The 24820-nt window shown below is 41.4% G+C and overlaps 2 protein-coding genes and 1 non-coding gene across 6 annotated transcripts in view; 2 read left to right on the forward strand and 1 right to left on the reverse strand.

The window, feature by feature from the left end:
* Window positions 1-1365: 1365 nt before the first annotated feature.
* Rpusd2 (RNA pseudouridine synthase domain containing 2) lies at window positions 1366-6609 on the forward strand. The gene is given in 3 exon segments (NM_001135845.1): window positions 1366-2046; window positions 3268-3564; window positions 4429-6609. Coding segments are annotated over 3 exon segments (1662 nt in total). The 5' UTR covers window positions 1366-1401; the 3' UTR covers window positions 5149-6609.
* Window positions 6610-12851: 6242 nt separating this feature from the next.
* Window positions 12852-12933, reverse strand: Trnas-gcu4 (transfer RNA serine (anticodon GCU) 4). Its single transcript has one exon. It is a non-coding gene; the product is annotated as a tRNA-Ser (tRNA).
* A 315-nt stretch (window positions 12934-13248) lies between these two features.
* Window positions 13249-24820, forward strand: part of Knl1 (kinetochore scaffold 1) — a 61947-nt gene continuing 50375 nt past the window's right edge. The window contains exons 1-4 of one of the 4 annotated variants that reach the window (XM_087651993.1): window positions 13249-13684; window positions 20667-20717; window positions 21750-21789; window positions 22973-23032. In XM_087651993.1, coding sequence (XP_087508119.1) covers window positions 20683-20717; window positions 21750-21789; window positions 22973-23032 — 135 coding nt within the window. In that variant the 5' untranslated portion in view covers window positions 13249-13684; window positions 20667-20682. 4 annotated transcript variants of the gene reach the window in all.

Genomic DNA, 24820 nt, shown 5'->3' on the forward strand with positions numbered 1-24820 from the left:
AGACCCTGTCTCAATAAACAAAATGGTTGGCACCAGAGAAAGGTCCTCTGTGGTTGACTTCTGACCTTTATGCACACTCACACATACACCTGCATGCAACTGGCACACATACACAGAAGACTTTGGCAAAAAAATTTTTTTTGACCCATTTGCAGTTCTAATGTGCACTCAGTTCTGGGTAAGAGTTCATGGAAGTCAAGTAGGAAATCTCTAATTCTTTTCATGCTGTTAGTAGGAAGGGCAGGTATGAAAAATATTGCTTCTTTGGAGTGTGTGTATATATATGTATAATAATAGCTTTATCGAGGTATGTAACATACTATAATATGCAGACTTTTAAATTATACAACAGTAGTAGTGGGTATAACTAAATGAATGAGTGCTTGAGATCTAGGATTTCCCTACACTTCCCCTCAAAAGTAAAAGCAAAGTAGACAAGACTGTTGCTAGTACAGTCATAGTTGTAGCAACTTTCATTCCTTTTTAAGGAGATTTATTTATTATATATAAGTACAGTGTAGCTGTCTGACACATCAGAAGAGGGCATCAGATCTCATTACAAATGACTGTGAGCCACCATGTGGTTCTTGAAATTTGAACTCAGGACCTCTGGAAAAGCAGTCAGTGCTCTTAACCACTGAGCCATCTCTCCAACCCACAACTTTCATTCTGATTGATACTGTTTTTTCTGCTTGTTTACCTTCTATTTAAAATAATAACAACAATAATAATTACTATTATTTTGCTTGCCCGCTTTTATTTTGAGACAGGCACTTGAATAACCATAGAACTGAAACTCCTGATGTTCCTGCCTCTGCCTTCTGAGCGCCAGACTACAGGTGAGCTGCCTTGCTGGCGCTGCCTGTTGTAAGTACACCTTTTTTTCTTTTTAAAGATTTATTTATTTACTTTGTGTGTGTGTGAATACATTACTTGTATGCATGTATGTGCAACACATGTATGCCTTTCTGATCCTCTGTAACTGGGTTGCAGAAGAATCTAAGCCATTTTGTGGGTTTTGGAAATTGAACCCAGGTCCTCTGCAAGAGCAAGTGCTCTTAACCACTGAGTCATCTTTCTAGCTTCCTTAAGTACACTTTTACAGACCCAGGAAATACCATATCTATATGAAATGTGCACCATTATCTCCATTCAAGTCTTTTACGTGGAGCACTTCCGAAGATTTCCTTTAGAAATACCGTCTGAACTCGTGGATAAGGGGAGTCTATCTGTGACCTCGGGTAGAAGGGCACTCTGGGGAAGAAGTTCCCCAGACACCTAACTCGAAACAACTCACTAATTCCCTTCTTGCAAACCCCGCCTCTGCACTGGGCCTTCCTGATTGGTTGCTGCCTTATGACGCCATCATATCGCGACCCCGAAGCGGCTTGCCATGCTGTTATGTGGCGAAGTGTCCCGGGCTGCCTACGGTATATTGTGCAGTGGCAGGTGGCGCTCTGGTCCCACAGCTTTGTCCGGACTTGGGGTAGCTGTGGGAAGGCGATGACTGAGGCACTCTCTGCGCAAGCCGAGGCAGCGGGCGGACTGAAGGCTTTGATTGAGCAAAATGGAGATACTGGTAGCGACACCAGGGGAGAGCCGCACCTAGAGCTCCTAGAGCCAGCGACGGTAGGGAAGCAGGTCCCGGAGAGCGGGGAGCAGGCCCAGGGAGGCGAAGAGCAGCTCCCGGGGAACGGAGAGCAGGCCCCAACTCCAGTCGCCGACTCAGGCAAGAGGAAAAAGCGGCGGGGCGCCACTGGGGAACGGGTCGTGCCGCCCCCGAAGAAACGGCGGACTGGGGTGAGCTTTAGCGACGAGCACTTTGCAGAGACCACCTACTACTTCGAGGGCGGCTTGCGCAAGGTGCGGCCCTATTACTTTGACTTCCAGACCTACTGTAAAGGTCGCTGGGTGGGTCGCAGCTTGTTGCACGTCTTCAGCACCGAGTTCCGATCCCAGCCACTGGCTTACTACGAGGCCGCTGTCCGGGCAGGACGCCTGCATCTCAACGAGGAACCAGTCCAGGACCTCAACATCGTCCTCAAGGTGGTATTCGATGGGACTAGCCAGAATCAGAGAAAAGGAGGGAAGGTTATGGGATTTTTGTTTGTTTTCTCAGACACACCTTATAAATAAGGGAATAAAGTGATGGTAACTCAGAAACAATCTCATTATCCCTCGGGACTCTTTTAGTCCCCGCTTCCCACGTCCCCAAATAGGTAGATAGCCTTTCCATGCTCTAGAACTCAACTTGTTCATCCTCCCCAGCAAGGCTGTTTGTTTCAAAGAATCAAAACTGGAAATTTTCTTGTTCCTTTTATATCTGCCTTGTGGCAAGGGCACTGCCTGCTCTCTACCCTTCATGATAAATCTCTGTACAAATAATAACAGCAGATACCTCATTCATGTGTTCTTAACTGCATCAGGAACAAAGTCAAGCATTTTGTGCGCTCTAACATTAAACACAAGTGGCTACGTTGGGGAGCATGCATTGCTTCTCCCTTTTGTGACCAAACTGAACCTCAAAGTAAAGCAATAGTCCGATTTTCAAAGTGTGTGCTCATATTAACACTGAAAGTATTTGTCATAAGTCCTGATGTGTATAGAATTAGAAGTCAAGTCAGGGATAGATACTAAGCATGTGCTTCCCCCCCCCCCCCCCCCATGAAACCCGTGTCATTAACATTGGCTCACAGAGATTTTAAGGAGAAAAGAGGAGGGGTTGGGGATTTAGTACAGTGGTAGAGCGCTTGCCTAGCAAGCTCAAGGCCCTGGGTTCGGTCCCCAGCTCCGAAAAAAAAAAAGAAAAGAAAAGAGAAAAGAAGAATTTCAGGATTTGGGAATAACCTCTCCCCTACAGATTTTGAAAACCATATGTTTTTAAACCGAGTCCTAGAGAGGTTAAAATGACTTATCCAAAAGTATGTAGTGAGCTTGTGTCAAATCTGTGTGTAGAGCTTAGAGCTCTGGACATACAAGTTAGTGTCATTTGTTGAAAGTTCTAGTTGATAACTAATAGAAGTTTCCTTTCTAGGGCATTTACTTTCAAATATATTTGTATCAGGATGGTGAGATGGTTCAGTAGGTAAAGGTCCTTGCCAGTAAAACTCACAACCTCTTGTTGTCTTACCACACTCACTTCTTTTTCTATCAAAGGCTTTACTGTGACCATTCCTCCATGTCAATAAGGAGCTGAGAACTCGGGTGTCTAATTGACTATCTGTAGGTTGCTGGTCCTGGGCTGAATGTTACGTATGTTTTTGACAGGACAATGATTTCTTGCGGAACACAGTGCACAGACATGAGCCACCAGTCACAGCAGAGCCTATTCGCCTGCTAGCTGAGAACGATGATGTGGTTGTTATAGACAAGCCGTCCTCCATTCCTGTCCACCCCTGTGGCCGCTTCCGACACAACACGGTCATCTTCATCCTAGGCAAGGAGCACCAACTAAAGGAACTACACCCGTTGCATCGGCTCGATCGCCTCACCTCAGGAGTGCTCATGTTTGCCAAGACAGCTGCGGTGTCTGAGAAGATCCATGAACAAGTTCGGGATCGGCAGGTGAGCCAGGCTTTTGCCTGCTGTAGACTGCTTCCTGGGTACACAGAGGGCGCATGGTGTTCTAGACTGAGGGGCATCTATAACCTTCCTCCTCTGAGGAGGCTCAGCTCCTAAAGTTCCAAAGACAATTATCCTACATGCTTCAAAAGGTCTTTGGAGATGGCTTTTACTGCTCCTTAGTAGTTTGCTGTTCTGAAAACTTTAGACATTGTTGATTTGGAAGAGAGCTCACTTTGTAGGAAGACTGGATAAAGTTGAAAGAGGTGTGAGTAAGAGTCTTACTGGTGGTTCTGCATCGGGATCCTAACTCATTTGTTGAACACATGCCAGACTTAATCCCAAAAACCTTAGAACCTAATTTACGAAACACTGATGGTAGTCTTGTGAGGTAAATGTTTTCTGATTTCATATTTTCTTTTACAAAATTTTCTATTAGGTGTATTCATTTTATTTTATACGAGTGTTTTGCCTGTGTGTGTGTGTGTGTGTGTGTGTGTGTGTGTGTGTGTGTGTATGTGTGTGTGTATGTGCGCGCGCACACGCAGAGGTTAGAATGAGAATAGCTCTTCTGGAACTGGAATTAGGGATGGTTGTGAACCACCATGTAGATGTTGGGAACTGAACCCAGGTCCTCTGTGAGAACAGCAAGCAATCTTAACTGCTGAGCCATTGCCCCTGACTTCATACTTTCTAGATGAGGTATGGGATATACAGAGCTTAAGCAACTTACCCAGAGTAGTGAAACTGACAATGTGGTGTTAGAATTTGAATCATCATCTCTAAGATACAGTGGTGTACCTGCAGAGAGGACTTACAGTTTGTTTTCATTTTGGACTGACTTTTTTCCTGTTTCCTCTTGTGTAGCTGGAGAAGGAATATGTATGCCGGGTTGCAGGGGAGTTCCCTGACAAGGAGGTAATTTGTAAGGAACCCATCTTAGTGGTATCTTACAAGGTAGGAGTGTGCCGTGTGGATCCCCAGGGCAAACCCTGTGAGACTGTGTTCCAGAGGCTGAGCTACAATGGCCGCTCCAGTGTGGTACAGTGCCGACCACTTACAGGTCGCACTCACCAGATCCGAGTCCACCTCCAGTTCCTGGGCCACCCCATTCTCAATGACCCCATCTACAATTCAACTGCCTGGGGTCCTTCTCGAGGCCAGGGTGGCCACATTCCAAAGACGGACGAGGAACTGCTCCGAGACCTGGTTGCAGAACATCAGGCCAAAGAAAGCCTGAGTATGCTAGATCTCTGTGAGGGTGACCTGGCTCCAGGGCTCATAGACTCTACAGCTCCCTCTTCAGAGTTGGGCAAAGACAGCCTGGAAGGGTTGGCTACGGCAGCCCAGAAGATAGATGGGATGGTGGACGAAGCCTCTCAGCATCCGGACACACCAGGGAAGGCAGCTAAGGCAGACGTGAGTCAACAAACAGATCCGCTCTGTGCCGAGTGCCGGGTGTTAAGACAGGATCCCTCGCCCCAGGACCTTGTAATGTTCCTGCATGCCCTCCGCTATAAAGGGCCAGACTTTGAGTACGTCTCACCCATCCCAGCCTGGGCACAGGCTGACTGGCAAGAAGACTGAGGGATGTGGCCATTGGAAGAATGGCTTTTGGGTTGGAACAAGGATGGGCCTTGAGGCAGGGACTGCTCCCATTGGTTGGAACTCAGGGTTTGGGAAAGAGCGAGGTTCTTCCACAGTAAGGAACCTGCTTGTACTTGCTACCTCCTTCCTTCTGGCTTGTTTGGGGCTTTCAGATCTGTACATATACCATTTTTTATCTAACACCTTTCATGTCCATTTTTACTGGTTTCTTACAATCCCTCCACTCTCCCCCAGTGCTTAGGATAGGGTGTAGGTCCATTGTCAAGGAAGGCAAGTGCTCTACAGCCCCTAAGTATTTTTGAGTTTCTGGAGCTCAGGCCGACCTTGAACCCTGACTCCTACTCTGCCTCCAGAGTGGGAATACAGGTGTGAAGCCCCATGCCTTGCCTTTTTTTTTTTAAATTGAGATAAAATTCACATAGCATAAAATTAACTGCTTTAAGATAAACACTGGATTGGCATTTACTGTGTTCACAAACTTGAGCAACCTTATCTCAAGATTTCAAAACTCATCTCTCATCCCTAAAGGGAATCTGTACCTGTTAGGTACATTCTTCCCTTTATCTCTCTCAGCTCCTGGTGAACAGTTTATTCTTTATTCCACAGAAATGGACTCAGACAATCTGTGTCTTTTTCTTTTTTCTTTTTTTTTTTGTTTGTTTTTTGTTTGTTGTTGTTGTTGTATGTTTGTTTTCTGAGACAGGGTTTCTCAGTGTAACACTGGCTGGTCTTGAATGCACAGAGATCCACCTGCCTCTGCCTCCTGAGTGCTGGGATTCAAGGGGCAATGCCACCACCTCCCGGCTACCCAACACATCCTTTTCTGTTTGTTCTACTGATTGTGTCTCTCCTGGTGTGTGTGGAGTAATCTCTCACAGTGGAGTTTACTCTTTCTGTTGTGTTGTTTATTATATATTCTGGACATGAGGCCTCCCTCAACAACAAAAGAATTAGCAGCCCAATTTTAAAATGTCCAAAAGGATTCTGGTTAACACACACACACACACACACACACACACACACACACACACACACACACGTCGAAGCTGGAGGGCAATTCTACAGTCTGGTTAAGAGCACTCTTTGCTCTTTGAGTGGCTCACAACTACCTGATATCCCAGCATCAGGGGATCCTTCCCCTCTTCTGGCCTCTGCCAGGGCTATATAGTAAGGTATGTTTCAAAATAGCAACAAAGACAGATGCAACTTAACAAAACTGACATGTTTTAGAATGGCATATTCCCTGGAGTCAGGACTGTTAACCACTATGGCACTTACTCAGTTCAAAGCCCTGCCTTCCACAGGTAAGCATTGTGTATATCATGGCTGTCTTTTCACTCCAAATTAACTCTTCTCTCATGTGACGAGTATTGTTATTTTCAAAACCACAATTTATCAGCCATTAGCCACATCAAAATAATTGGATAATGTCTTTCTATTTGCGTGTGTATGAGGATCTATGTCAAACAAACAAGAAACACAAACACACACAAAGCCAATTTTTCCAAATCTGGAATCTGGGGTAACTCTTCCTTTCCTCCATCTCCTTCTCTTTTTTCTCTTTGTTTTTCTTGAGAGCATCTTGTTACATAGCCAGGGTAGCCTCAACATTACTGTGTATCCTAGTTGGCCTCACACTTTACTTTCTTAGCTTTCCAATTGCTTGAGTTATAGACAACCATGTACAAGCTTGGCCTGAACTTTTTTGTTTTTTTAAATCCCAAATGGCAGAATTAAACACGTGCACCACCACTCATGCTTTTGATGATTTCTTGTGTATAATAAGATATAGACTATAAGCAAACATGCACATACAACCATCCATTGCGAGTCTGCCTTCAGCACTAAGTCTTAGAAGAGCTGCGTGGAGTGTCATCAGCTAACCACTGACAATTCTTCCCTGATAAATTCATAATCAACAGGGAATGAGTCTTCCTGAAGCTGGATCTGGAGGATGAAGACCCATTTTTTTGCACTCAAGCAGTAAACGCTGTTAGTCTTAACTAGGTATTTTTGTATCAGTCCTTTCTCATGGTCACCCAGGGACTGGGGGTTGGAGTATCCTGAAATAGTTAGGTTAGTGTGAAGTAACCTTGCTATTTATTGATAGGAGTGTTTTGAGCAGAGGCCTGTTGATGGGGTCTAAAAGGTAAAAAGATGAAACTCTTCTCTCACGAACCTGGAAGTCGCCACTGATCCAGTAGATGGCGCCTCTCACTCTTTTATCAGTCTCTTCTCTTTCTATTACTAATTCAAGTAATTTCCCCCTCCCGTTCTTTAAAATAAAGTGGCATTGTTGATTATTTTCACTCTCTTAGAATATGGGAGCCAGGTACTGGTAGTTATGAGTCGGGAAATCATCAGGAGAGAAAATCTTAGTAGTTTCATAGCAAGCCTCAGTAATTTCACAAGGTAACACCCGAGTTTACAAAGGCGTGGCGGTGAGAGGTTCAGGAGTGAGCCTCTTGAAACTGGATACCTGTATCACACCTGCCAGGCTCAGAACATCAGGGAGAAGACCGGGAAAGAACAGAAGAGCCAGAGGATAAGGAGGGGTGCCTTAAAAAGTCTGGGAGTGACTTTGCAGTTGCACAAGTACAACCATAGTTACTGCTGCAAGCCAAGTGCAAAACTATGTCCACCGTCATTTAAACATGCTTGAGGAAGGGGCTACTGGCAGTTAATGGTTGCTGGGAGATCGAATGTCATTTTCTTCAGTGATCTAACCACTGAAAAGTTACCCAGGCACCAGAAAATCACTTCCCAACCATGCCCAAGCAAGCAGCCTTATTTACCTCAGTGCATCACATATCCAAAGACAAGCGCAAAAGTAGGAGGAACCTCTTGGCAAGAAGGGTTTTGGTGAAAGAGGAAGTGGGAATGAGAGAGAGAGTAAATGTCTAAAATGTATTCTATACATGAAGAAATCCCAGGATAAATATTTTTTAAATGAACTTCCAATTCATTTTTTCACTCTTATGTTTTATTTTAAAGATTTATTTATATTATGTATATGATTATTCTAGCTGAATGTACGCCTGCAGCCCAGAAAAGGGCATCAGATCACATTATAGATAGTTGTGAGCCATCATGTGGTTGCTGGGAATTGAACTCAGGACTTCTGGAAGAGCAGCCGTCTTCTCTTAGAACTGCTAAGTCATCTCTCTAGCCCTGATTTTTGTTTTTAATTAATTATTTTTATTTTGTATGTGAGTGTTTGGTCTACATTTATGTATGTGCACACATGAATACCTGGTACCCAGGGAGTTCAGAGCCCCTGGAACTGGAGTGACAGCACCTGATGTTAGCTGCCATCTGGGCACTGGACACTGAACCCAGTCCTCTGCCGAAAAAGTAAGTGCTTTGAACTGCTGTGCCATCTCTCTAGATTTTTCGAGTGTATTATAAGTTTTCAAAACACCTGAAGATTTTTCCTTTGTGAAAATAACTCACCTGGGGCTGGAGCGATGACTCAGCAACTAAGAATATAGAGAGAACCCAGGTTTGATTCTAGTACTTACCTGCTAGGTCACAACCATCTGTAACTCCAGTTCAAAGGCATTTAAAGCCAGCTTCTGGCCTCAGTAGGCACTGTACACATATGGTGTGCAGGCAAAACACCCAGACACATAAAATACAGATAAAATGTGTAAAAAGGGTCTGGAGTGATGATGACTCAGTAATTAGGAGCAGTGGTTAAGAGCACATACTGCTCTTCAGAAGACTTGAGTTTGTTTCCCAGCATCTACATGGAAGCGTCAATTATCTATAGCTCCATTGCTGAGGATCCAACACGCTCCAGCCTCTAAGGGAAGCAGGCATGGACATGTAGCACAGATGTGCAGCCAGGCGAGGCATTTCTGCACATAGAGTAAAAGTAAATAATGAATTAGGAATAACAAGCATAGAGCCCAGGCTCATGTTCCTCCTATTTCTACATCCTTAAATGCTGAGATTACAGGCCTGCAACTGCCCCTCCTCCAGCTTCAACTAACTTTTATTTGTAGAAACTGGACCCAAAACAAGCCATCAATTCTAGAAGCTGGTAAAACTCAGGAGATGATTCAGCCTACTCTACTGGTCTGCAGAGGGCGTGCAGCAGTAGCCGCTGACTTAAGCACTGCCTCCTCATGATGCTGGGTAAGGGCAGAGGACTCTGTTTAGAAGATGTGCAAAGGCTCAGAAGCAAGCGAGAGCAGACCGACAGAAGGAGATGGGGATGTACAGCACACAGGGCTAGGGATGCTTGTTGATGAAAATGACTTCTGTCCTAGTTTCTTTTCAGTTGTGATAAAGCACTCACCAAAAGCAACTTTTGGAAGCAGAGGGTGTATGTACTTCAGCTCATAGGTTACAGTCTAACTTCAAGAGAAGGAAGGGTAGGAACTTGGAGAAACTAGAGAAATGCTACTTGCAAACCAACCAGTCAACCTATAATCCATATACATACATATGCATATTTATGCTCAACAAAAATATTTTAAAATTGTGGAACAGTAATTCATGTATTAATTTTTTTCAATCAAAAATTTTTATTCATCTTTTTTATTTATATGAGTACACTGTTGCTGTCTTCAGACACACCAGAAGAGGACATCAGATCCCTGATGGTTGTGAGCTACCATGTGGTTGCTGAGAATTGAGCTCAGGACCTCTGGAAGAGCAGTCAGTGTTCTTAACCACTGAGCCATCTTTCCGGCCCTCATGCATTTATTTTTTAGACTTTTCTTTTAAAGGCAGAGTCTTATATAGCCCTACTGCCTAGGGAATGGTGTCACACAAGGTGGGCTGAACCCCTCTGCACCAACTAATAATTAAGAAAACCCACAGAAAAATCTACTCTGGGCAATTCCTCAGCTAAGTCTCCTTTCTCAGGTGATTCTAGGCTGTGTTGAGTTGACAGTTAATGCTAACTGAGATCAGAAGGAGAGACAATAAAAGTTACAGGTTAAGGAATGGGAGAGTAGAAGCCTGTTTTAGGAAGAAGGTAGTGCCAGGCCTGATGGTGCAGGCTGGACGGTAAGCCAAGCTACTCTGGAAGTTGAAGCAAGAGGATCAAAAGTTAAAGTCTATCCAGGTGGTCGATGAATCTAACATTGTGGAGGCAGTTGGATCTCTGTGAGTTCAAGGCCAGTCTTGTCTACAGAGCAAGTTCTGTGGCAGTCAGGGTTATACAGACTCAACAAACAAAACCAACCAACCAACCAACCAACCAGCCCAAAATCCACATATATACTTATACATACTTATGCACAAAAGTATTTTAAAACTGTGGGACAGTAGTTAATGTATTTATTTTTAGACTTTTTAAAAAGACTTATTAATGTATATATAGGTACACTGTCACTGTCCTCAGATGCACCAGAAGAGGGCATCAGATCTCATTACAGATGGTTGTGACCCCCTAGCTGGTTGACTGGGATTTGAAATCAAGACCTCTAGAAGAACAGTCAGTGCTTTTAACCACTGAGCCATCTCTCCAGCCCCAGACCCTCTCTCTAATTTTTTTTTTTAAAGGCAGAGTCTCATAGCCCAGGCTGGCGAAAAACTGACTAAATAGTTGAGGATATCCTTGAACTCCTGATCTCCAAGTGATGAGACGACAGACATGTGTCACCACATCCAGACCCATTTTTATAAAAGTCTAATGGCAGGTCTAATGATGACCATAGTTTTGAAGTAGTAAATACTGTCTTAGGCTGCTTTCTGTTACTACAATAAAATACACAAAACTGAATGATTTATAAAGAACATAAACTTCTCTGGGTGTGGTTATGGTGGCACATCTCTGTAACCCAGGCCTAGGGAGGCTGAAGCAGGATGTAAAGAGTGAGTCTCAGGCTACTCTTGGCTTCACAAACAGAGGAGTCTGTGGGAGGCACTTTGTCTCAGTTCTGGAGGCTGAAAAATCTAAGAGAACGATGCTCTGTCTGCTGCACTAGGTCAAATTTATTCTGTTTTGTTTTGATTCTCTAGACAGGTTTTACTGGCTCTGTCGACCAGACTGGCCTGGAGCTCAGAGATGCCTGCCTCTGCCTCCTGAGTGCCAAGATTAAAGGCATGTACCACTACCCAGCTTGGGCCAAATTTTTGACACACGAAATTTGACAGACACTTTCAAACCATAGGAATTCTAAAGCTGTCAAATAATATAAAATACATGATTTCTATTGGAGGCAAATTCACAGGCAAGATTAATATCACCAAAGCTCACTGCCTTATTTAAAAGTATTTTTAATGAGAGATTATGAGAATGATTGCCTCCATCCTTCTCCCCACACCTCCCCACCCCACCCTCTCAAAAAATAGCCTACTAAATTGCCTACAAGGACCCTGAAGGGATGTATGTCCCACCAGGACAGAAAATGAACAGTAAGACATGGCCGAAGAGAAGTGACCAAAAGTGCTCAGAGTGTGGGGGTATCAACATTCCCAAGGGATTTGGACCCAAAATGGAGGAACCAGGAGAAAGGCAACTGCTTTCCAACCATCAGCGCCACAAATCTTGCTGAAGCACCTGCCAGGTGCTGGGTTCTTGAACATTGAGCATTCCCAGTGAGGGGAATGTAAAACCGCCACCCCAGGGGATCATTAAGAATCTTAACGATCTGGTACCTTACAGGTTAAAAGTCAGAGTCCAGAGATCTGGGTTACACTGTCCTGTCTGCGCCTTAGAAGCTGTATAGCCTTGCACAAGTTAACCTATCAGTGTCACAAGTTAACCTTTCAGTGTAAAACAGCAACAAACAACAACAGAATATAAAAATATCTGTCATGATCACAGGGTCGCAGAGTTGGAGAGACATAAGTCATATAAAATGTACGGTGCTTTTAGTTATGTATAAAAAATTAAAGGTTTTTAAGTGTGAGTTGGATGAATTTGCCTGATGATTTTACAAGAGGAAAATCTCTGTTCTTTTTTTTTTTTCCTAATCCTCTTCTCTGGTTAAATCCAGAAGACTCAGCTCCTCGTCTTCTGGAAAGGTAGTCATGTTCTTGTTCTTCAGTAGTTTCCGGATCGTATCAAGATTTCAAATGTCACAGGTATCATCTTAATGTATACATTGAAAACAAACCCCACAGCCTGCTTGAGGGCTGGAAGAAGTAGCGTTTGTAATGCAATATGGTACTTCCGGACCAGAACAGGTCTTAAAAACCCTAAAACAGCCAGTGTGGTGGGTTAGTTTTGTAATCCTAGCATTTGGGAAGGTGAGACGGGATGATTTTGAACTTGAAACCTGCCTAGACTCCACGATGAGACCGGGTCTCAAAATAACAAAAAACAAAACAAAGCCTTCCGAGTAAGAGCTCATTAAACAACTGAAACCGTTCATGTCAGAGCTAGGTCAATTCATGTTACAGACCACCACGGAACACGAGAGCTATAGTTATATTCTTTGTCCTATTATTTTACTTTGTAAGAAATTAAAGTCATAGAAAAAGTCTCTTTATCTGCTTTTTTCTTCATCTGTGAGTCATAACGTTCCAAAAAATGCCTTAAAAAATCTCAATTCCTTCAACTGATTTTAAATATCAAATTTCTTCAAATTCCAATATCATATACAAAAACACTTCCGTGCGGGACTAATTGTGTTAGATAAAATCTGATTGGAATTAAAACCCGAATATTCAACTATTTCCATCCTGTAAATTATAAAATCACATTAAGCAAAAGACACCTTCGACGAGGATGGGATTCGAACCCACGCGTGCAGAGCACAATGGATTAGCAGTCCATCGCCTTAACCACTCGGCCACCTCGTCCCAGAAGCTCACTCCTTCCTGGCAGCTATAGGGAGTAGTAACAGACTGATGTGACGCAATATGGGAGTCGCCATTTCGTACGGAAGCCAACAGTGCGATTGTTTACTATGCAAACAATCGAAAGAAGATGGCCGTTCTCAGAATAATAGAGGCGAAAAAATTCTGTAGAAAAGGAGAAAAACCAGAAGGAACTTAAGTGAGCGCAGAGGAGGACAGAAAAGTCTAAGTAAGTCTTAGGGGTGGGGCCGGCCTGGGGCCGAAGGGGTGGGGCCTGCGCGGCGTGCGGCATTGAGCATGCGCATCACTCTGGCGGTTAGATTTGAATACTTCACGAACAGTGGCGGGATGTTGTGAGGTGACGTCCAATGCGGAGGAGCGCGCGGACCCCAGACAAGTCAAGCAGGTGCTCTGTGGCGGGTTAGAACGCTCTTTTTTGTTCTGGGGTCCTGAGAGGGCTTGGGTTTTGTCTGAGCGCTGAAGGGCGGGCGCGGGTTGCTGAGGGTCGCTCAGTCGGCCGGGCGATCTCAGAAAGGCCCTGCAGCCTACCGGAACGCACGAGCACCAACGGCCGGCTCTCCTCTTCGCCTGGAACGCCGCGTTTTGCGTCTCCTTTCCCAACGCCGCTCCATTCCCGACTGGGGCTGGTTTCTGTTCTCTGCGCGGTGCACTGTGGGCGTCCGGGCTCGCCCCACCCACCATCTTTCGTCAGGTCTTAGGGTTTCGCTCCACTGTCTCTCTCCATCTCCCTGTGGTAAGTGTTTCTGACCCAAGCTCCCCGCTTCGGTGGTTCTAGGTTCCGTCTGAGCACAGTAGTAAGAGTTAAGGGTTTCTGCAGGTCTAACATTAATAAAGACATCATCGGTGTGTTAGATTACATAAAATTCCTTTTCCATCGTCAGGCTTTGGATTTAAGCCCTCTGGATGGAAAGAAAAAATATTGTCGACTGTATTAGACGTTGTGGTTTGACTAAGGATAGCTACCCTAAGCTCATATATTTGAATGCCTCGAGAGTGGCACTGTTTGAGGAGATGAGCTTTGAGGTTTCAAAAGCTCAGCCTGCTGTTTGTGGACATTTTCGGCTACTCCTTCAGCATTGTGTTTGATGCCAGGTTCTCTATGATGACTGCTGTGTAAGTCTCTGAAACTGTAAGCAAACCCCCCAATTAGCTGCTTCCTGTTAGAAAAGTTTTGGTCTTGGTGTCTCTTCATAGCAATAAAACGGTGACTAAGGCAGAAGTTAACAGGGATATAGCATGTGGCTAAAACCAAAGTAGCAGCTTATTCTAGACACTAAGGTTGACGTTAGTTTTCATTTCAGTTAAATTGGTTCAGTTGAGTTTCTTGTATGTCTTATAGGTTCATTGTCTTGTGCTAAAGTAGACTTCGTGGAGATGGCATTTCATTGTTTAGATTGTTGGAGGGATGATTTATCGATATGGAAGGAAATAATATTGTCAGATCTTTGGTCATTAAAGGTTAGGTTCAAGCAATGTAATTCTTGACTATATGAATGATATATACATGATGACAGATGTAAATGGAGTAAAGTGTTTGGAGTGGCGATATAAATGATGTGTTTGATGCTGCGAATAAAAGAAGATACTGACTCCAGATACCGCATGGGATAAGCCTTTCCAATAGAATTTTCTGTGATAATGATATTTTATATCTGCATTGTCCTACATGGTATCCATTAGCAATTATTTTTGGAACACTTAAAATGTGGTTATCAAAGAAATGTAGTATGGTTACCAAAAACTTGAATTTTAATTTGTTCCCTTTTAATTTAATTGTATATAATCATTGAATTTGAGAGCATAGGTCTAGAGTCTATATCAGTGGTGAATGTGGAAAATATTTGCTGTAGATTTTGGTTGTGTAAATTCAGGAATGGACAAAGAACCAGGTATTATTTTAGAATTTGCTTGCTGCTGCAGATCAGTAGTGGTCTCTGCTACATGATATTTTGCTGCTGTTGTTTATTTTCTTAAGTTAAAAGAAAGTTCTTGAACACTGCTTTGGTCCTCTGTTGATGATCTGCAGACCCCTGGATTATTTAAACAAGTGAATCTCAAATTTTTGGTTCAAACAGTCCAAAAGAAATACTTAATAGCTTTATTTTTATATAGCTATGTTCGTTAATATAATGAGTATGTCCCAACAACTTGGTAGCCATTTGATAAATGTAAGTTGAAGGAAAATATAATAAACTTTTTTCTTAAGTAATCAAGTTACTAATTAAGCCCATTAGCTTTTATTCATACCAATTGCCAAAACTTTTACTTCACAATGATACATTATTATAATTGATGGTAATATCGATAGATACTATTTTGAATTATTTCACACAATGCCTGCTAGATTTCAAGAATGAATGTTTAAAAAACTAGTACTATTAAAAAACCTCTATAAATATGCTATAAGTATAACCCTAAATGCCAAATGTATAGTTTTCTAGACAATCAATAACTAGTGTGAATGTGATCAAAAGCATTTTATAAGTAAGGTTCATTACAATGGTCTGGGGGGTTGGCCTGTTTTGTTAAAAGTGTAACATATGTGTTATATAATAAAATACACATTTAATGAAATTAGAGACTTCCAGAAAGTTTTGAATCTCATTGGTTAAGTGGTCTAGTCCACAAGTTGGAGAGGAATGATTCTCAAAGACTTTCAAACAACAATGTTTAGTTTACCCTGAATTAATATTTCCTAGTACTGTTTTGAGTACAGAACTTGAAACTATTCCTATAAAAGGATAAGCTGAACTTGAAATTATTCCTATAGAGCAGTGGTTCTCAACCTTGCTAATACTGCAACCCATTAATACAGTTCCTCAGGTTGTGGTGACTCTCAACCATAAAACTATTTTGTTGCAGCTGGGTGATGTGGTTGGCACACACCTTTAATCCCAGGACTTGGTAGGAAGAGGCAAATTCCAGGTCAGTCTGGATTATAGAGCTAGTTCTAAGACAGGCAAGTCTACACAGGAAACCCTGTGCTGAAAAACAAAAACAAACAAAAATTTGTTGCTACTTTATAACTGTAATTTTGCTACTGTTATGAGTTGTATAATCTATGATATGCTGGGTATCTGATATGGGACCTTTGTCAAAGGGGTTTTGATCCCCAAAGGGGTCGCAACCCAGAGGCTGAGAACCACTTCTATAGACAAATGTACTAGTAAATAGTTGTAAGTGTAACATGCTTACTTGTGAAGGATACTTCTTCAGGAAATCGTCATTGAGTTCTTACCATTTAAAAGCACTTCTAGTCTGTAACAGGAAACTTAAGACACACTTTATTTTCATAATTTTATGCTGTGGCAAAGGTAGTTGGAGAGGTGCTAGAGACACCTGTTAATATATAACAAGTTCTAGAACAGATTTTTGAAATGCAGTTGTAACGCTCAGAGAAGATATGCATAGTGCTACCAAGAAAACTTTGCCTTTTTTTCCAAGAGATAATAGCTCTTTATTAATACACTAATTTGGGGAAGAACTCTGCATAGAAGTAGAAAGCTAGTGTGGCTACTAAAATCAGGAAGTAGTAAGGAATAACAAAGTCTAAGAGGCAACCAGAGACCATATCCCCTAAGCCTTATAGGTCCCAGTGAAGAATGTCAAAGCAAGCCACTGAAATATTTTAAGTAGAAATTTCTTTAAATACATAGATTTATGAGCCAAAGAGATGGTTCAATAGTTAAGAGCACTGGCTGATCTTGAGAGGAAGAACCTTGATTCAATTTGTTTTTGTTTTGTTTTGTTTTGTTTTGTTTTTTAATGATTTTTTGTGTCTCACATTTATGTACCCCAGTGCTTTTGCCCTTGAATCCTCCCCCCAAAATAAAAAATACACACACAAATAACAACAGCCAAAAAACAAAGCAAAGCATAGAAAACATCTCATTGTGGAAACTGTAGTGGTATGTCATAGTGTACCCTACAGAATTTCCCTCTGTCCACACTTTTCCCTTGCAAATGTTCATTGCAATGAGTCACTGGTCTGGTTCAAGGTCTCTGGCTTCTGTGACACCATCAATATTGAATCCTAATTGGGACTTCTTCCATTTATTCTGTTGTCCTGTGTCATGGAGATCCTGCAGCTTTGGAACGGTAGGACTGACCCTTATAGATTCTGGGGTGGGGCATCTCAGAACCTTGGATCTGGACCTAAGTGGTAACAGCTGGTCAGCTCACCAGTTCTCCCTTATCCACACCACCAGTTCGAGCTTTCTAGCCCTGCTCTGGCTAGGCCAGCCAATGCCACCATCAGCAGGAGGCAAGGTTAGTCTTTCTGCTTTCATACCCTTGGGTCCTGCTTCTCCATATCCCCACCATCAGGGCCAGCTTTAATCTGCTGCCTGGGCAAGGCTCAGGGCCCACTCTACTGAGTGAGGCCAGCTGTGAGAGATGAGACCACCTATCTAGAGCACTGCAGCCAATGAGGGGCAGGACCAGTTTGGCACATCCAAGTGGTCCCCGTTGTCACCGACCAAGGACTTCCTCATGTTTTCTAGTGAAAATATGAGCCACAGACATGGACACCGACCCCTGCTACAAATCCCTTGCCACTGCTTAGGCACAAAGTCAGAAATGGCCCCAGTGGCAGGGCTGGTCACTCACAACAGGCTACTTTTATCTTCCCTCAGGTATGCAGTTCCATCCTTCTTCATGGTGTTCAAACTGTCCCACTTCTCTCTCTCTCTCCCATCTGACCACCAAATACATATACATTGTGGTGGTTCCAGCTGCAGGCTGGCCACGTGACTGGCAGGTTCCTGGGTGACATCCTCCATCTATACTGTATGGCCTGTCTGCAAGCTGGTGTCTGTCCCCTCTGTGCCTGTGCACTGGAGGGCAGGTCTATGGATGTCATGATGGTCCACAGGTCTCTGTCTTTCTTCTTCCTCCCTGTGCTCTCTGGATTTGATTTGATTTGATTTTTATGAGTCCTAGGCATAAAACAGCTTTTGATTATCAAGCTAGGATGAGCAAAGGGTTGCCATCTACTTGGCCCCTGCCTAATATAAGAACAATAACACCAACCAGGTGTCTCTTCGCCCCTTGGCAGGGGGTTGATTCAACTTCTAGTGCTTACCATGGCATCTCACAACTGTCCCTAACACAACTGTCCCTAATTCCAGTAGTTCTAGGACATTCCGTTTCCTTTTCTGGTCTCCACAGATAACTAGGTGCAAATGTGCTGCAATCAAAGCACTCATGTACATTTTGTTTAAAGCATCCAAGATCCAAGCCTGTTGTGGTGATCCTTGCTTTAAACTTCAACACTCAGGAGGCAAAAGCAGAAAGGTCATCTGTGAGTTTGAGGCCAGTATGGTCTATATATAATGAATTCCAGGCCAGGTAGAGCTACATAGTGAGACTATCTTTTTTTTTTTTTTTTTTTTTTGGAGCTAGGGACCGAACCCAGGGCCTTGTGCTTTCTAGGCAAGCGCTCTACCGCTGAGCTAAATCCCCAACCCCATAGTGAGACTATCTTAAGACCCAAAAAACGGATGGAGAGATAGATGGCTCAGTGGTTAAGAGTACTGGCTGCTCTTTCAGAGGACTTGGGTTCAATTCCCAGCACCTACAGGGCAGCTCATAACTTCTGTAATTATAGTTCCAGGAGATCTGACACCCTCACACTAATGCACATAAAATTAAATGAATTTTTAAAACAAACAAACAAACAAACAACAACAAAAACTCCAAACCCAAATACTTATTTCAGACTTAAATTCAGACTTACTATGAAGATCTGTCCCCTAAATTTGGCTTTTACCGTATGTGGAAAAAAAAAGTGAAATAAAATATTATCTTTGGGCTGGAGAGATGGGTCAGGGGTTAAGAGCACTGACTGCTCTTCCAGAAGTCCTGAGTTCAATTCCCAGCAACCACATGGTGGCTCACAACCATCTGTCATGGACTCCATGTCTTCTGGTGTGTCTGAAGACAGCTACAGTGTACTCACATACATAAAATAAAGAAATATTAAAAAATATTATTTTTTAGGTATATATTTTTCCTTATTGTTAAAAGTAAGAATATTGACTATTAGTAGTTCATGTATATGGTATTGATTTAACGTTATGATAGAAATGGCTAGGAGTAGTTATCAAACCTGAGATGTCTTTTCTTAGCTGAAAGCTAGGTTCTAGTTAATGCATGCAGTGAAAAAAAAACTTATATGTATTTATTTTGTGTGTGTGTTATACTGTACATGTGGAGGTCAGAGGCAAACTTAATGGGAGTCTGTTTAGGTTCTCTCCTACCATGTGGGTTCCAGCAATTGGGCTTGGGTAGCCTAATGACAAGTGCCTTTTCTTGCTGAGCTAGCTTACTTAACTGAGTAGATTTCCATTTCCAATGCTATCCAATACATATTGAGTAGCATTCCAATTTGAATAATTGACTGCAGTATTAAAACATTAATATTGTTGGATTTAGTTGTACTTTCCAGTAATCAAGTTTGCTTAGGAGACTGAGATAGGAGAATTAAAAGTTCAAGGTCAGCCTTGTACAGAATGAGTTCAAGGGTACCCAGGCAACTTAGAGAATGTGAATTGTGCTGTCACCCTTGGGTTTTCAAGAAAAACTGAAAACCTAATTATTCTATGAAATGAAAAAAATCCTGAGATTTTTGCAATTTGGGCAATTAACTAAAAAAATTAAGCATCATTGCTTGGGTTTGTGCTTGTGCTTGGTTCTTCTTGAGGCAGCGGAGGGTGAAGAGCATCGGCGGGATTAAGATTTGGTTTTATGGGTTGGGGATTTAGCTCAGTGGTAGAACTCTTGCCTAGCAAGCGCAAGGCCCTGGGTTCAGTCCCCAGCTCAGAAAAATAGAAAAGAAAAAAAAAAAAGATTTGGTTTTATGAGATATTTAAGTTTGCTGTTAATAATAAAACATTTTCCTATCTTAAGTCTAAATCACTTAGCTGCAGTAGCTGACCTGCCTTCTGAGTTCCTGAGGCCAGAAATTGTTTAGCCCCTCATCTTAGGAAGATCACTTGCTAGTTATTAGCTTGCTGACTCCTGACATATCATGTATATGTTAAAATTTAGGGACAGGTATGGTGGCACATGCTTCTAATCCCAGTACTTGTAGCAACTCTCCTGCCTCTTATCTCCTGAGTTCTGGGATTATAGGTATGTGCTATGATACCCAGCATATTTTCCTAAGATATATCTACTATTTTAGGTATCTTTTTGACTTCCATTTAGAGGTTGAATTATTATATAATCCAAGTATTGTATTATTTGATTGTCATGCAAACTAGGCCAGGTTTTTATTGGAAAGTTCATATCATCGTGCTCAGAATTAGTCTATAAATTTTATTTTGATTTGGGCGGGGGTAGGGGTAGGGATGGAGGGCAAGAGGGATGGCTTCTTGATAGAGCCCAGACTGACTTGAAACTTGATATGTAACTGAGACTAGCTTTGAACTCTTACTCCTCCTGCCTACACTCCCAAGTACTAAGATTATAAGGATGGCCATAATACCTGGCCTAGATTTTTACTTTGAGTATAAAAATTCCAGTATTAAGTATAACGTGGTACTGTCCTAAATTTCTCATGTTTTAGAGTTCACAATGTAGTGTTTGCTTCTTATTTTTGATCTTCTTTACAGAATAACTCTAAAGTCATACCCAAGGTCCTACTCTCTCATAGACTGTATTTTTTCATCTTTTTTACTTGTTAATACTATGTGTCTTTTTTTTTTTTTCAGAAAAACGTTTTCAAAAATGGATGGGATATATTCAGAGGCTAATGAAGAGAAGTAAGTTGATTCAGTGCTATTAAAATGTTATTTTCTAGTACAGAAAGGCCATTTTAAATTAGTTAAGAACTATCAGTAATGTCTGAAATTGTTTTCTGTTTTGTTCCAAGTAAAAGAAGTCAGTGTTACAAAGTGATAGCCTTTCTGCCATATGTCTGTATAAGTTCATTTAGAGTAAGAACTTAGGACCTGAAGGACTTTCATAGACACCACCTCCCATCTTATTGAGGCCTTATGAGATGAATTGATTTCTCTAAAATTGGTACCATAAACTAGTGACCTGTTTGCAGCCTACCAAACATTTTTGTTTGAGATGGAGTCTTACTATAAAGCCCTGGGCTGGGCTGGGCTGGGCTGAAACTCCTATGTAGACCAGGCTGGCCTCAAACTCAGAGATTCACCTGCCTCCACCTTCAGAGTACTGAGATGAAAGGCATGTGCCACCATACATATATACTTCATTTTGCAGATGATTACTAAAATTACAAATATCTCAAGATTTCATATAATAATTAGGTTTTTAGGGTTTTGTTTTTGGTTTTGTTTTGTTTTGTTTTGTTTTTTTTGAAAAACCATGTTGGCAACAAATCTCATATTCTTCCTTGGAAGAGTTAACTAGTAGAATGTAATGGCAGTGATCTTTAGACTAGGCAAGAAAGAACCACCACTAAACTATACTCCCAGCTTCTTCTAGGCCCACCTCTTTGGTGTACTAGAGATTGAATTTAGGATTCCATACCTGCTAGGTGAGTGTTCTACCACTGAGCCTTGGCCCTCAGTCTTTTATGTTGTAGTGTGAGACAGGGTCTTATTAAATTGCTAAAACTGTCCTTGCACTTACTTGGTGTCTGAGTCAGGCACCACATTTGTGATCCTTCTGCTTCAGCCTCTGAAAACCACCAGGCTTGACCACAGCATGCTTTTTAAATGCAGAATTTTATGTCTTATAACACATAAGGGATGAAGTGATGATAGCTTTTAGAAATTCAGTTGTTTATCTACAGATATATAACTTTCCCTTTTTTCTTTTAGTGACAATACACAGAGGCCTGTTAGAAGACAGCATTCCTCAGTAAGAAATGTTTTTATTTAAATTAATAGATGTTACTTTTTTTTTTTTAAAGATTTGTTCATTTATTATATACAAGTACACTGTAGCTATCTTCTGGCACACCAGAAGAGGGCATCGGATCTCTTTACAGATGGTTGTGAGCCACCATGTGGTTGCTGGGAATTGAACTCAGGACCTCTGGAAGCACAGTCGGGGCTCTTAACCACTGAGCCATCTCTCCAGCCCCTAGATGTTACTTTTTACTGAATACAATTATAGGAATTTTGATTGTGTCTTTACCTTGGCATCCCAGCTATCTTCTTACTGCTTTCTGGATAAAGACTCAAAAATAATCTGGTTATACACTTCAGTAAATGTACTAAAATCCATATTTTTATACTTTTTTTATAATTTGATAAATTTGTTAGCATATTTCTATAGCAATGTGATATTTTTAAGTGTTTATGTAATGAATTTTATTTCAATATTTTATGTGCTTAAATGTATAACTTTCTTTTTAACACACACACACACCTATACACACACACACATTCAAACTATTGCAAGACAAAAGTTCACCCAAGTTGGTTTACATAGCAAATTCATGTTAGATTATAAAACTGAAAAATACAAGGGTATAGGGTGCCTATATACAAAAAATTACTCATAAGGGATTCTAACACAACTCTGCTGGGATTTTCTTTCCTTTTTTCTATTTCAACTGCTTTTGGGTAGTTTTTGCTAACAGACATAATTGATGTAATTATCTCTGAGCCCTGATATATCTAGCGCTTATTTCTATGTTTAAGTTCTATGTGAAGAGTTTGATATATTTTCTTAAGATACGAAAATAGGACTTAGAACTGAATTGTGTTAATGTAATTATCCTATTAGAGCATGCCCTCATTCCTGAATTGCACATTATGAGAAAACAAACTGCAGACTGTTAGATGGTCTCTATACCCTTGAGTTGGTGTGGAGCATTACCTAAAACACTTAGATAATTTTGTTCAAAAGAATTTGGGTGAGTGGGTCAGGAGAAGGCATAAATGTCAGATATTTAAATCAGTTACATATCAGTGCATAATATGACTCTGAAGAGTCTCAGGGATTTTAATTGAAATTTTAGCTCTTGACTCATATAACTTAAATTGACTAGTAGCTACATCAAATTTTTTTGACTAATTCTAATTATTGACTCTAGATTTTGAAACCCCCAAGGAGTCCTCTTCAGGACCTCAAATGTGGAAATGAAATAGTTCAGGTAAGTCTCTTGTGCAAATGCTTTGTAATTTCAGTGATTTTATTTTGGAGGATTTGGTTGGCTGAGATTAGGTTTCACTTACATAAAACGGAGAGACCTTGAACCTGTGACAGTTCTCCTGCTTGAGCTTTCCAAGTGCTAGGATTATAGATTTCTGTCATCATGCCTGGCTTCAGAGAGCATGATGAATTTTATTAGTTATGTGAGGAGATAATACTATAAATGATTCCCATTTGAATGTGTACAAGTAAGTATCGCTCCATGTCCTTGTCCAAATACTTCTGGGCTAGATATGGACTCAGTGATGAAATGTTTACCTACTGTACATGAGGCCCTGGGGCACAGTGCTTTTTAAAAAGTCCAAATTATTGAATAAGTTGGCATTTATAATTTTACAATTCCATTTGTTGCTAATAATTTAACCTCTGCTAGGATTAGAATAGAGAATAGTACTTTGACTCTTTAACCTAGAACAGGATCTACTACATGCCTTTACCTGTTGAGCTATGTGGTCTCCATGTATAACTTTTTACATGGATGTTAGGGATTGAGAATTTAGTTCTCTCACTTATGTGGCAAGCTCTTTATCTACTATCTGTCATGCCTGCTGTGACTGGTTAGACTTTTGTCCATATAGGCTGTTTAATATAGATGGCATACTATTCCTGGTTCTTTTTAAGATATATTTTTAATTTATGTGTATATGTGAATGCCTGCACACAGTAGGTATTTTATATTCCTGGAGCCCACAGAAGTCAGAAGAGATGACCAGATCCTCTGGAGATGTACATGCAGCCAGTTATGAGCGTCCCGATTGGAGTGCTAGAAACCACACCTGAGTTCTCTGCATGAGCTGTACATATTGCTAACCACTGGGCTGTCTCTCCAGCCCCTCAGAGACACAGTCAGAGCAGCACTAATCACAGTAGTCAAGAGTAGGAAAAATCAAGTGTCCATCTAGTTTGTTTAATAAACAAAATGTGCTATTTATAAATAATGAGATTCGGTATTAAAAATCTGACACACAACAGCATGCAATCATTTTAAAGAACTAAATGAAAAGAAAAAGTCTCAAAAAGACAAATTCTATTTGTTACCACTGATATGAGGTATTGTCAAATTGATAGAGGCCAAAATAGAATGTTAGTTGCCAAACATTTGGAGGAAGGATCTAATGTGTATTTTGTTTGTTTGTTTGTTTTAATTTTGTGTGTCATAGGCACTAATGTGTGAAAGTGTCCATGGAGGCCACAGAGGCATCAAATAACCTCCTGGAGTTATAGGTGGTTGTGAACCTCCTAGCATGGGCAATGAACTCTGATACGTAAGAGCTGTGTGTGCTCTTAACTACTGAGCCGTCTCTCCAGTCTCAATATGTATAGTTCTCTTTCTGTAATGTGGAAGTCTTGAGAGTAGTTATACAGCAAGATGTTTTCATCACTGTTAAACAGTATACTTTAAAGGTGTTAAGATGAGGGCGGTGAGATGACTTCAGTGGTTAAGAACACTTTCTGGCCTTGCAGAAACACAAATTCAGTTCCAGCTGGGAAGCCCACAAGTACCTGTAACTTTAGTTCCAGATGATCTGATACCCTTTCCTGACTTCCATGGCACCTGCATGTATTTGATACACATAAACTCACACAAGCACACATAAACACCTTTTGTTTTTAATGGTAAAGATGGTAAATTTAACTTTATGTGGTTTTTACCACTAACAAAGAAATGTAAGTACTTATCAAGGCAGAGTGGTTAAGATGATACATTATGTTATAGCTGGGTATGATG

Source organism: Rattus norvegicus, chromosome 3, assembly GCF_021556685.1.
Source record: "Rattus norvegicus strain SHRSP/BbbUtx chromosome 3, alternate assembly SHRSP_T2T, whole genome shotgun sequence".
Classification (NCBI taxonomy): domain Eukaryota; kingdom Metazoa; phylum Chordata; class Mammalia; order Rodentia; family Muridae; genus Rattus; species Rattus norvegicus.